Consider the following 13366-nt stretch of genomic DNA (forward strand, 5'->3'; position numbering starts at 1 on the left):
CTGGCAAAGAAAGGGAATTAAATCACATCATGACTGCTTAAAACCTTCTAAGGGCTTCTGAATGCACTGACCGACCGTGCGCTGTGCGACACTGGACGTAACTCCTGCCCACCTCCGCACCTCCTCTCCGACGTCTTCGTCCTCGCTCACTACGTACGGTCCCCCACACCGGCCCTCTAGCCTTGGCCCTTGTACTTCCATCATTTCCGCCTCAAGCACTGTTGGCCCAGTTTCCTGCGTGACTGGCTGCATCTCAATCTTGGGGGCTCGGTTCAGCTGTCCCCTCTGACCACCGTATTGTAGTAGCTCCTGCTGATTCCCGTGGTCCTGTTTCTCTTCACAGCGCTTCTCACCCGGTACGAAACGTAGCACGCTTGCGGCGCCGCAGCCTCGGGTCAGGATCTCAGAGTCGTGAGATCGAGCCCTGCGTCACGCTCGGTGCTGGGCAGGGAGCCTGCTTCAGTTTCTCTCTCTCCTTCTCCCTCTGGTCCCGACCCACCTCCCCCTGCTTGCATGATCTCAAAAAAAAAAAAAAAAAAAAAAAATTCAGCATGCTTTTCTGCTCCTACCAGCAGACCGTCAGTTCCATGAGGAAGGAATCCTGTCTGTTTTGGGTACCGATAGGTCCCTTTGCATAGAACAGGCCTGGCACACTGTCGGAGTTTATTAAACACAGGCCAGAAACAGGAATTTGGTTACACTTTTATATTTAATATTCTGTTGTTTTTGTGCCTAGAAGTCCTAACAAAAGGAAAAGCAAAAAAGCTCTACCGGAGACCTTATGGATTTTTTTTTTTTTTTAAAGATTGTATTTATTTATTTGACAGAGACACAGCGAGAGAGGGAACACAAGCAGGGGGAGTGGGAGAGGGAGAAGCAGGCTTCCCGCGGAGCAGGGAGCCCGATGTGGGACCTGATCCCAGGACCCTGGGGTCATGACCCGAGCCGAAGGCAGGCACTCAACCGACTGAGCCACCCAGGCGCCCCGACCTTATGGATTCTTTACTCCAACCATAATTTCTGTGACTTGAGCCCCCACCTCACACTCAGAGGGTGACATTACCTCTTCTCCTAAGTGGTCCGCACCGTAGTTGTAGAGCTCCCCCACGTAATGCCTTCGAACCACATCTTCACTAACTTGAAGGTGATGAGCCAAATCCACAGCTAGAACTGGCCAATCTTGGTCTTTCCCAAAAGGAGTGGTCGGTGCCTCTTCTGAGGACTCTCTGTCCTTCACGACTGAATGCTGAGCCTGGACGGCCGCACTGACGACTTTCAGTAAGAACTTGCCAACGGAGAAGGACACAGCACCGTCAGTACGCATCATTAAACAACGTCTAAATCACAGTAATTGGCTTTCCTGTCAATGAGGGTGGCTTTTCCGTGGAAATTATTTATCAAAAAGGAACGTATAATTGAAAGGAAAATTAGGTTTCAAGAATACTTTAGAAGTGGTCATTCTTTGAGGCCAGCTAAATTTTTCATTTCCTACTTTCTTCTGAGAGACAAAAATCAAATCCAGTAACTATAACTTACCTGTTGTCGTACAGAAATAAAATTTGGATCCATTTCTCCACTAGGTAATAACTGAATTGAAGTTAGGTCTTTGAAGAATGCATTTTTCCCCTAAAGAGAAAGAAAAGACCAAGAAAACGGCTAAGTATGGATTATTATTAAGGGAAGGACAGAAAGATTTTAAAAAATTAAGTCATCTAATTAGTAACTCATGGTTGATTCTACTTGAACAGTCACATTTTAGAATTTTATTTAATTTTTATAACAATTATCTAGTATGTGGTAGGCAGCCTTTGAGGTCTGGCCCCGCTTCCTCCTGGTACGCATGCATTGTGTCGTCCGTCCCCGCCCCGTTCCTTGAGAGGGGGCTGGACTCACTGCTGGCGAACAGAATTAGGCGGACGCGAGTGCCGCTTTCAAGATTAGATGACAGAAGGGCTGTAGCTTCTGCCCTGGTGCTCCTGTTCACTCTCACTTGCCGTGAGGGAAGCCGGCTGCCATGGTGTGACCTGCCCTATTTTGGGAGTGGTGCCTATGGCGAGAACAGTCTTGCCTGCCATCATGTAAGCTTGCAGGTGGATCCCCCTGCCTCCCCCAGTGGGAGCTTGAGATGGGACTGCAACCCTGGCTGAAACCCTCACTGCAGACTCATGAGAGACTCTGAGCCAGAGGCACCTAAATAAGGGGCGACACACATTCCCAACCCACAAAATGTTGTTTTCAGCCACTAAATTTTGAGGTAATTTGTTATGCAGTAACCAATAACTAAGACCTAGCATGTACTCCGCATCCTTTTAAACACACTTATTCAACTGTCTGAAGACACCCTGTTTAAGAGAACAGACGTGTATCTGAAGACCCAAAGCAGAACATCAGAGAGTTGGATTTCAGAAGTTCCTTGGAAGGAAATGTAATATGGAGCAAAGAGCACCGGCCTTGGGAAGTTGGGAAGGCCCAGGCTCTCGTCCCAGGCCTCCCACTTCCCGCTAGGCCATCTGGGTTTACAGACGACCCCATCGTCCTGGGCTGCTGTGTTTTGCCCCGCAGTCACCCCGGGTACCTTCTAATGGACTTTGTAGACCCAACTATCTAGGACCGTAGGTCACCTAGTGTGACTGCCAGTTAGGATAAAGCTCCTCATCCTTTAGTGCACTGCAAATTGGACATCGGGCTGAAAGTTTTTCCACAGGGGCGCCCCCATGGGTGGCTCAGTCGGTTGAGCGTCTGCCTTCAGCTCAGGTCATGATCCCGGGGTCCTGGGATCGAGCCCCGCGTCGGGCTCCCTGCTCAGTGGGGAGTCTGCTTCTCCCTCTACCCCTCCCCCCCGGCTCTCTCCCCCATCTCAAATAAATAAATCAAATCTTAAAAAAAAAAAGTTTTTCCACATACTCACACATAGTCTGTTACCCCGTAGTTTCCGCCCGGTGGTCTTAGTTATTGTAAGGGGCTGCCCTACACGGGGGCCTCTGGGGTGGGGGATGTGTGTGCACATGTGTAACACCATTTGGCATTTACTACGCTGCAGACACTGCTAAGCCCTGCATGTGCAGTACGTCGCTTCCCCCTCACAACAACCATAAGGTAGGCCCTGGAACGAGCACTTCTGAATGAGGAAGCGGAGGCGAGGGGAAACGCAGGAAGACTCACTGGCCTAGTAAACGGCAGGGCAGGGTCCTGACTCACTAGCCGCACCGCACTGCCTGTCTGCGTGAGTCTCAGGCGCGCTCCGCACCGCAGCACGATACGGGCTGAGACCGCCGGGCTTGTCCAGTTCTGGATGTGTTCGGTTTCACAAACTCCCTTTTTGGGGGGAGGACTGAGCTAGGCACTTCATTTTGGGTTTTCTTTAAAAAAAAAAAAAAAAAACTCGGGGTCTAGTGATGGAGAGGAATGGACGGATGTGATTTAAGGAAGAATCGACAAGAATGACTTATAGTCAATGTGGGGCTTGAAGGGAAGTTTCAGGAACTTCAAGGTTTCCCATCTGCGCCCACACAGGTAAGCACCCACCCTGCCGGGGGTTTAGGAGGAACAGCGGTTTAGGTCAAGGGCGGGGGGCTGAGGGGTGAAGGTGTGTTAGATAGGAGGTGTCTGAAGTCGCACAGCCCATCTGAAGAGAGACAGTTGACAGAAATACACGCTTCAGGGGCGCGCAGTTGGTTAAGGGTCCGACTCTTGATTTCGGCTCAGGTCATGATCTCAGGGTCGTGAGATCAAGCCCTGTGTCGGGCTCTCTGCTCAGAGCAGAGGCTGCTCGAGGATTCTCTCTCTCTCTCTCACCCCCCCACCCCCGCCCTTCCTGCTCGCGCTCATGCACTTTCTCTCAAGTAAATAAATCTTAAAAAAAAAGAAAAAAAGGAAATATACACTTCAAATTCAGGTGACAGGTCGGGCCTGGAGATACCCAGGAGGGAGAAAATGGGTCTATCCGAGAATATGCAGAACGAGAACGGCAGACAGCTGACAGGGCAAGACTCTGGAACCGGAAGAGTTACGGGAAGCCAGTATTACAGGCAGCCTGGCAGAGAACAGCGAGCAGAGAGCCCCCAGCGAGTGACCCCATACACGTCCCAGAAGCAGTGAGCAACTTGGATTACAGAAGGCAATCCTGCCTATCGTCCTGCCCGCGCCTGCTAAGCCCTCAGCTCCGAGACGGCTCTCAAGGCCTCCGAGGTCCTCACCTTACTATCGAAGAGTGAGAGTGGCTTCACGGCCTTCAGAGAAAACCTCATAACGGCATAGAGGACGGAGCAGAGGACGGAATGGTGCTCCACCAGCGGGTAGTGGATGTGCTTCTGCTCCAGGGCCAGCTCCACTATGGAGGTCGGTCCTTCGACCGTGAGCCACGCGTCCTCCGTATCCAGGACAGGCGCTTGCATTTCATCCCGGCTAACGTCGGCCTACACGTTTGGAGAATTCAGAATTGGAGAAATACGAGCTTGCAAATAAATATCTTAATGCGCTTACGAGGAGGAAAGTGCAAACCCCTTTTCTCCCCAGACCCCCAAGTGACAACAAAAAATCAAATCTAGTTCTTCATAAGAAACCACTATTTGGGGGGCTTAAGTCAAAACTTAGAAACGAATAGATGAAAAAAACCTCTTTCTAGAGTCCTTTCTTAAGTCCAATGATTTTAAAAACGCTTAATATCTTAGAGAAGGTTCAGAATGAAAATAGACCTCTTCTACCTCCATCAAAGTCTGAAGAAGATCCAAGCAGGAGCCAAGGAAAGAGGTCATTGCTGTGTCACTCATGCCCACATCCTGTTTGTAAGAAGGAACACGATTAGCACCTGCACAAAACTGCTACACGTACCACCAGAAGAACCCAGCACACCTGAGCGACGGACACTACGCTGGACAGACGGGCAAGAATCTGAAAGTCAAGGCATTGCACATTTTAATTTCTTTCTTGAGATTCAATGGATTTTAAAATTAGGCTTTAAAAAAGATGGTACCGCCATGGGCTTCATAAAAGCCGGTGTTGTTCATGTATCGTAAAGACGTGGCGTCATCAGTCGCCACGGATCATGGCGCTGCTGGTCTCGGGTGAGCTCGCTAAGGCACGCTAACCATGGTACGTGGTCAGATGCCACATGGCAGCCCGATCTGAGAAGTCGTCAGGAAACAGCCTGGTCTGGCTGCAGAGCGCCCTTCAGGGACGGAACTGAACCTTCTAAACAAAACCAGAATCCCCAAGCCTGTGAGCTAAAGACCACACTCATGCTGTGGGCAACAGGTCATTCCCATTGACTCCAAGGTGCCCCTGCATTCACCATCTTCTTTAAACCAACAACCAGGAAATCCCTCACATCCTAAGTACTTCATCCTGCGTCATTCACTGTGTGTGTGTGTGTGTGTGTGTGTGTGTGTGCACGCTGTCCCAGCCACTCTCAAGAGCACAGCATCAGAAATCCCCCACAGTGGGGTTGTCAGGACTATGGGCCTAGCATGGCTGGATTCACGTGTCCCAGAATTTCCTAAGGTGTCTGTAATAAGAGTATTTCAAAGTTCTGAGCAAAAGTGCTAACTTTTGCTTAATCACCGGCCTCAAACAGAAGCCCAGTATCCGTGGGCTGGAATCTTATTGAAGACCATTTGTACAATGGTTATTACATAAAGTAGCTAAAATTCCCTCATGAATCTGCTTCCATGGGACACTGGGCGCTGCAGTTATAAATTTCTAGTTGGAAGGTATCTGACAATCTGGAAAGGTAAATTAAAATTGGCCACAGTTCATGCCCTGTTTCCTTAACATCGTATTGTCCTTCCACGTTTCTCATCTCCTGATAGGTCATCAAAATGGTAAAAGGCCAAGCCCAGCCGTGCAGTGAATAAGGGGCTCCGTAAGGTGCCGGACGGACAGCTCCGCGTCTCATTAAGGGAGATCCACTCACCCTTCGGCACAGCCTGTCCTTTGGGGATTTTCCAACCTAAGAACGGGACACAAAATACTGTATTTATTTAACAATTTAAATAAAAAGGCATTACTATGGTACTATAGGAAGTAAAAAAGTAAGCAAATTAAAAAAAATAAACTCAGCTATAAATAAATGTTGGTTCTACTCATTTATTACACAGTGCAATTAACTTTGTGGTAGTGGACGTGCTTCTGCTCCAGGGCCAGCTTCTGGAAAATATATTATGAAAAATACATCACTGGGCTCACAAAATAATCCTTTTCAAAAATAATATTTTTGAATTAAAAAAAAAAAACAACTCTAAAAATCTGTTCCTCACTTTGTACAAATAACTGTTGCCTTAAAGTCCAGAACCAAACTCAAGGCTATGAATAAAGAGCAGCGAAGAGTTTTGCTTGTTGATAAAGATACACAATAATGTTAAATGGTCAGAAGAAAGGAAAAACAATCTGGTGCGGACAGATGTCATATTCCTAGCTCAGAAAACAGGATGATCTTCTCGATTCATAAGTACTTGGTGAGTTCTACTGCATACTTTATACAACACGGTAATAAGCAGGAGATGCAGTTCTGCTCTTCGGGAACATGGCTGGATAAGAATTCCCAGGAGGCAGGAGATCGACCAGGGCAGACGGGACTCCAGCACCAAGGACTCTCTGCCTTGCTGCCTCTCACTGAGATCACTGCAATGGCCTTCAAACAACCACACTCGGTCCATCCCAATCCCAACATGTTTCACCGTTGCCAGAATCATCTTTTAAAATGCAAATCTGAACGTATCGTTCCTCTGCTTACAACCGCCCCAGTGTCTTTAAGATAAAATCACAGCTACAGTGAGCCCTCACACTAGGGGCCAGACCCTACGCTGGGCAGTTTACACAGAGTGTTAGAAAACCCCAAATCCACAGTCCGCCCAGGAAATACTCCATGCTCTGCTTCCCGCTCCTTCCTCCGGCCTGTGCTTCCAGCACACGAAGCTCCTCGCAGCTCTGAGCCAAACATGGATTCTGCTGGAATACGTTTCCTTCTCACCCACGGCTTCCCACTGACTCACGCATCCTCCACAATTCAGCTCAGAAGCCTTCCCTTTGTCTCGTTATTTACTTCCTCTTCTCAGTCCCCAAAGCACCCTATTTACCTTTTGGACTGTGAGTCCCTGGAGGGCAGGGGCTGGGACTTGCAACTCCGCAACCACAGCACTTAGCACAGTCCTTGGCACGTAAGAGATACTTATAATAAATATTTATCGAATGAATCATCAAAACTCTCTGCGTCCTCGTTCAGGACTGTTTAAATTCAAATCCACATTGTGAGGCTCAAGCGTGGCCGTCGATGTGAGAACGGTATAAAACCACAGTGACACCACCTAAAAAGCTTCGCACGCACTGCTCTTCTCCCGGAAGACGGCAGCCGGAGGGGAAGGAGAACGTGAGGCCGGCAGCAAGGCCGAAAGGAGCGAGTGGGGGAAAAACACTGAGGCGGGCCAGGAAGGTGAGCACACGGGGAAAACCAGGTTTAACTAGAAAAACGTGTTACCAGTCACAGCAAAGAAAGCATTTTCAGGGGAGCGGTGGCCCAAAGTGGGTCTGGATGGAGTGCTCATGGTTTAGGAATGTCTGTCCATGGACATCTGAAAGAACATGCTGTCATTATGGTGGTAACTCTCCTGACATCCGCTTACCCGATGCCGCTTACATTCTTGCCGGGCCTGGGAACACACTGACCAGGGCCCCCCGGGTGCCCAGCTGGGGGGCGGCGGCTAGTCCTGTGCCCACGTGCGATGTCTGTTCCTAACGCTACTTAGGCTTTTTGTCATATGTAATAATGGAATGATGTCACTTAATTAACTGATAAAATGTGAGTGAGAAGAAAAAAGGGAGTTGTTATACGAACAGCAGGTTGAGTGCTTTAAAAAGCTGTACGGAGTAGCTGACTCCGGGCTCTACTGGAGGACATGCAGAGGAAGCAACGACAAAGATGAGGGCGTAAACTTTAAAATCTAAAGATTTTGTACTCAGACTGCATCACCACTTTATAAAGAAACAGGATCTAGAAATCACACGGAAGGCATCAGCGGTGAGTTTTCTGTAGGAAAACCAAAGAAGGACGGCAGCTGACCCCATTCAAAGAAAATACCTTGGTCCTACACCCAAAGATTGATGAGTTAACTGTACATTTGTACACTTTAATTAAAAATAAGGTGCAAATCCTTCCCTCAATCAAGCACAAGCCTCACTCTCTTTGCTTAAGAGGCATTTAAAGGAAAGTACTCTCGAGGATCTGGGAGGTTCTTCTTCAGGTCATCAAAATGCCAGCACTGGGCATTACATTTAACTGAGCATTAGTAAAATGTAATATCAAATAAAAAATAGTCTAACAAGGCCCACTGTAAGTAATCTTTCTAATATCAATCAATCAAGGAAAGAAAACAAGTATATGAAATTTAAAATTACCTTACCTTATCCATCAAGTATGTAGCAGCAGAAAACCTTTTCACCAAGAATGTATTCCACATCATCAGAGCGATGCCTAGATAGCAAGTATAAGTAGTAAGTAGAAGGCTTATCTGTTTTTTCTTTTATCATACTTAACAAATTACTGTCTTTCCTAAGCTTATAAAGCTATATGGGCTATTTATTTAGGTATCGTTTCTTACATCTTATATAATATTTGTAAAATTAATAAAAACCTTTATCTTCAATGATAATCAGAACTGAGCTGTGTAAGAGGATATCCAAATGGCTAAAAAGCCTAAGAAAAGATCCATATCATTAGTTATGAGAGAAATACAAATTAAAATCACAAAGAAATATCATTACACAACCAACACAAAGGCTAAATTTTTTTTAATGACAGCACCAAGTGTCGGGGAAGATAAGGAAACAACTGGAAAGTTCATAGATTGCTGGGGGCATCAGAAAGTGATAAAACCACTTGGAAAACTGGCCATATCTACTAACGCTATGTGTCTACCATATAACCCAGCAATTCTACTGCATAAAGGAACACAACGATATGTATAAGAGTGTTGAGAATAGCTTTATTCAAAACAGCCAAACGAGAGAAACAGCCCAATGTCCAAAACTGATTTTTTTTCATATGTAACCACCAAATAAAGTGACATATAAGGAAGTAATAAAAAACAAAATACAAAAACCACCACACAAGAAATCTGGGCTATATACTTCCATATTCAATAAACCATGGCATCAAAATTTCTGAAACTGTTGTCCATTAGACAGCTTCAACACGACATTTCCCGTGCGGTCCTTCCTCTGCAGGTGGCTGCTTCTGCATCTAGGGGTGAGGGCCTCGGGCTGTGGAGAAGCCAGGAGGCTGACTCACTGTACAAACAGGTAAGTCTTAAATACTAGCCCCACAGAATTCTCTAGAGACCCTATTTTCCAAATGAGTCACTTTCAATCTTCTTTTTTCCCCCCAGGAAGAAGGTAAGATTCTAAGAGATGAATAAAATTTTCAAGTTTTCTTCACATAAAATGAGACATTTTAGAATTTCTCTAATTTGATGTCATACCACCTGCGAGAAGGTGGTACCGGTGAAGAGTAAGTACTTCCCGAAACTTCATCACACGCACGGCAGGCTGCTACCTCCCGCTATGCGGCGCAACGTCTAGTGTCACCACTTAGTAAAATAACTAAGTAGCCTCGTGCCGAGCCCCTCCATTAATTCCTCCAGGGAAACCCATGTATCTAATGGAAGCCGCAGCCTGTTTACAACGTTTCCACCACACTGTCAAGGACGCACCAGCGGCCCCGTTACGGCGGCCAATGGAGAACATTCACACGAATTAAAAGAAGCACAAGACTGTACCGTATATTCTTAGGCTCGTGGCTACCTAACTTTTTCATCAGCAACTTCAGTCCTGACAAGCCTAGCCCTCTTTCCTTATCTACCTGTGACCTAAAAAGAAAATCAGTGGTTTATGTCGAATATTCTCCTTACTTCTCCCCTCACATCCCCTTCTGAAGAGCATTTTCCCAAGCAGTTAAAAGACAAGTACTTTGCATGTCACGATACACATACACATACACAGTTACGTGTTAGGAGGTAGGACCATCAGATAAAAACTTAACAGAATATGAACTTAAAGATTCCTGCCTCTTTTGAATCCACCAGTTATATTTTTATTTTTTTAAAGATTTTATTTATTTATTTGACAGAGAGAGATAGTGAGAGCAGGAACACAAGCAGGGGGAGTGGGAGAGGGAGAAGCAGGCTTCCTGCCAAGCAGGGAGCCCGATGTGGGGCTCGATCCCAGGACCCTGGGATCATGACCTGAGCTGAAGGCAGACGCTTAATGACTGAGCCACCCAGGCGCCCACCAGTTATATTTTTAACACTTATTTACTTACCATTCTGAACATGTGCATTAAGAATGTGCTTCAAGTGTTCTATTGACCTAACGAAAAAACGTGCTTCCTTACATACAGGAAGGAAAAGAGAGAGAGAGAGAGAAAAAAAAAGAGGTATCATTTAACAGATGTTTCAAACACAATGGTGACTTCTTACATAAATTTCTACATAAAGCTACCCATGAATGTGGTGATAAGAACATGGAAGTATTAGGCAAAAGAAAATTTTTCATAGGACAGTGTCAATGGTCTCTCCTAAATTCACATTATCTATATGATGATTGATACCTAGAAAAACCCCAGGTCATATATGCTGACATCTGGAATCAAAAGTCACTGTGGCTTGTGACAGGACAGCAGTGTTTTCTCTAATAAATACTTGAATTTCACACAGATGTGGGTTTACTTTGTAGCAAATATCATTCATTCATTATTCAACATTTATTGAGCAATTACTATGCACCAGGCTGTCTGAGGCGCCAGAGATACTGTAATGAACAAAGAGACCCAAATCCTTGCCCTCACTGAGGTTACATTCTAGCAAGGGAGCTGAATAAATATGGTAAGTAAATTATACAGTAGGTCAGCGATATGTGCCAAGGAGATAAACTAAAGCAGTGAAGGGGAACACGTCTGAAATTCAACTCCTTCTAATCGAGGTAGTTGCTTACGTAACACTCATATATAGCATGTAAAACCGATGAAATCATCCAGATCTTTGCTAAATAATTTTATAGCTACAAACACTAAACATACCACCTTTGATAACACATATCAGTGTTAGCGATTTCCCACAGATAATTTCAATTGTTTTGATCCTAAGGAAGCTGTGTGTAAAATGATGGAACTGAAGTAGGGCTCGGATGGGGTAAAGAGAACTACTTAACAAGAAAAAAAAAAAAAGAAATATGGCCACTTATTTGAAATATTAACAATTTAAATAGACAATGATAACACCAGTCAAAATGGCAGGCACTATGCATGCATTTTCTCTAGAAACTGCTACAACCCTTCAAGATAGCTACAGTCCTCATTTACTTTTAGTAGAAAAATCAAGAACAAAGGGTTCAGAAATGTTCCCAGAGGTCATACAGCTGGTGAGCAGAGGCAATGGGGCTTGACCTCAGCTCTGTGTCTGCAAGCTGCCTTCAGTTTATAATGAATGATGTAAAACAGTTTTCTTCTTACATATCATTGTGTTAGACCTGAATCTGGAATTAATCTATTCAGATTTTAGAAACTATTATGTCCTTATTATAGTCCTAACATTCTTTTTTCATGTAGGAAAAATCTTCATTTAAGTAGAGAGCCCAAACACAATTATCATGCAGGCCACTGAAGAGGGTGACTCGAGGGCCATCAGGAGGGTCCCCTGGGCTAAAATCACTTTTTGGTCAAGATTTAATTGATCAAAGCCCATTCGTTTGTTTAAAGCACTTTTAAAAAAAATCTTTTCCTTTAATATGTAAGTGATTACATATTAAAGACAACATTTTTTGGGGGGAGACAGAGTATCATTAATTAATGTATTAGTGTGAATTGGTTCATCAGTGAGATTTTTTTCTTCAAAAGTGCAACCTGACATAAGGACAATAAAGTAGTTTGCTTTGAGAGGGATAATTTACCAGAGCAGGGAGACCTAAGTGAAGGACTTACTGGCAAAGAGGAATATCCATCCTATGTTTTTACATCTTACTTAATCCTGGCATCAATCCCGAAGGATTGGCACCTTCATTAAAAAAAAAAAAAAAAAAAAGGGTAGAGGAAGGAACAAACAGTTTCTGAGATTCGTGACTGGCCCAAACCCAGACACTTGTCAGAAATTCAGCTAGGACCCAAATTCAGGTCTCCTGCCCCCCAGCTTGGGGCCTTCTTCCTATTCTGCTTCCAGACTATGATTGTCCTGGGAGAGAAAGTGGCAGAAAATGATGCCCCAGCAGAGAGCTGAAAAGGCATAGGCTAACCCTGGACTAGAGTCAGCCTTGTACACAGCATGGCTTTCTTGATTTTTCTGAGACAAACATAAGAGAAGTGATGAACAAACACAGGGATATCTAAACAAGCAGACACAGGTTAACATCAGGATCTTCACCCTGGCTTTTATCCTGATAACTACGATATTAAAAAGTTTCTATTAAGTGGGTGCCGTCTCATGTAGGAATTCAAAAGGAAATAAAAAATATACTTATCACAACCTAACTAGGATGGGGCAAAACACACTGGCTTTAAAAACAAAGAAACCTAGGCTTAAATCCTGGCCCAGACCCTGACTTAGCAGTGTGCCCTGGGGCATGGAACTGAACTTCTCTGAGCCTAGTTTTCCCTTCTCCAGAGTGGGGTAGTGACAATGTCCATACCTCACAGGTTCTCTGTGAGGACTGAGAGAGAATGCATGAAAAAGGCCTAGCACAGCTCCTCGTACAGAGGCATCCCAAAGGGGAAAAGTTCAGTGTTTACAGTAAGTTACTGAATTAAACAGTCCCACATATATACAACATGAGCACAACAACAGAATTAACAGGAAAGAAGGAGCGAGAATCTTACCTCTGGATCTTTATTCCACTGCACAACATACTCCCAACAGCAATGTGCGTGCAGCACGTCTAGCTCAAGGCTACACGGAAACTGCTTGTAGGCTAAATGCAGCAAGTCTGAAAGCCACAGGAGAGTGACAGATTTATTATTCTTTCCCTAACAAAGACGCAGCCACATCCCCTCCACTCTGGACTGTATACTTCTCCGTATTTATGGATTACCTGGTATGGCTCCTAGGTTCATGTCCACCTCTGACACTTCAAGTAAATCTCTGTTAATACCTTCTTTGGGTTCATCTGGGTTTTCCGCATCTCCTTCCTTATTAGCCAGTTTTAATACTTCAGGGCTGAAGTCCTGTTTAAATACCCACTTGGCTACACTGTCTGCAATGCCACCTACAGTGTGGAGGTAAGAAGATGAAAATTTACAGTGCTCACCAAAAACAGCAAGGGCAAGTGGGATATCTGGTATCTAAGGACAGCTCTATACGCCCATGTTAGATACATATAAATGCATGTACCT

General features: G+C 45.0%; 1 protein-coding gene across 1 annotated transcript in view; it reads right to left on the minus strand.

Annotated features, from left to right (window-relative positions):
- RAB3GAP2 (RAB3 GTPase activating non-catalytic protein subunit 2) overlaps positions 1-13366 on the minus strand; it is a 97289-nt gene that overhangs the window by 3536 nt on the left and 80387 nt on the right. Inside the window, exons 25-33 of the mRNA XM_078078378.1 lie at positions 13066-13239; positions 12854-12960; positions 10310-10376; positions 8394-8464; positions 5912-5947; positions 4704-4778; positions 4197-4415; positions 1537-1626; positions 1064-1285 (exon numbers count right to left, since the gene is read on the minus strand). Of these exons, the coding sequence (XP_077934504.1) occupies positions 1064-1285; positions 1537-1626; positions 4197-4415; positions 4704-4778; positions 5912-5947; positions 8394-8464; positions 10310-10376; positions 12854-12960; positions 13066-13239 (1061 nt within the window). The remainder of the gene's footprint in view (positions 1-1063; positions 1286-1536; positions 1627-4196; positions 4416-4703; positions 4779-5911; positions 5948-8393; positions 8465-10309; positions 10377-12853; positions 12961-13065; positions 13240-13366) is intronic.

The sequence above is a fragment of the Halichoerus grypus genome, chromosome 7, assembly GCF_964656455.1.
Source record: "Halichoerus grypus chromosome 7, mHalGry1.hap1.1, whole genome shotgun sequence".
Classification (NCBI taxonomy): domain Eukaryota; kingdom Metazoa; phylum Chordata; class Mammalia; order Carnivora; family Phocidae; genus Halichoerus; species Halichoerus grypus.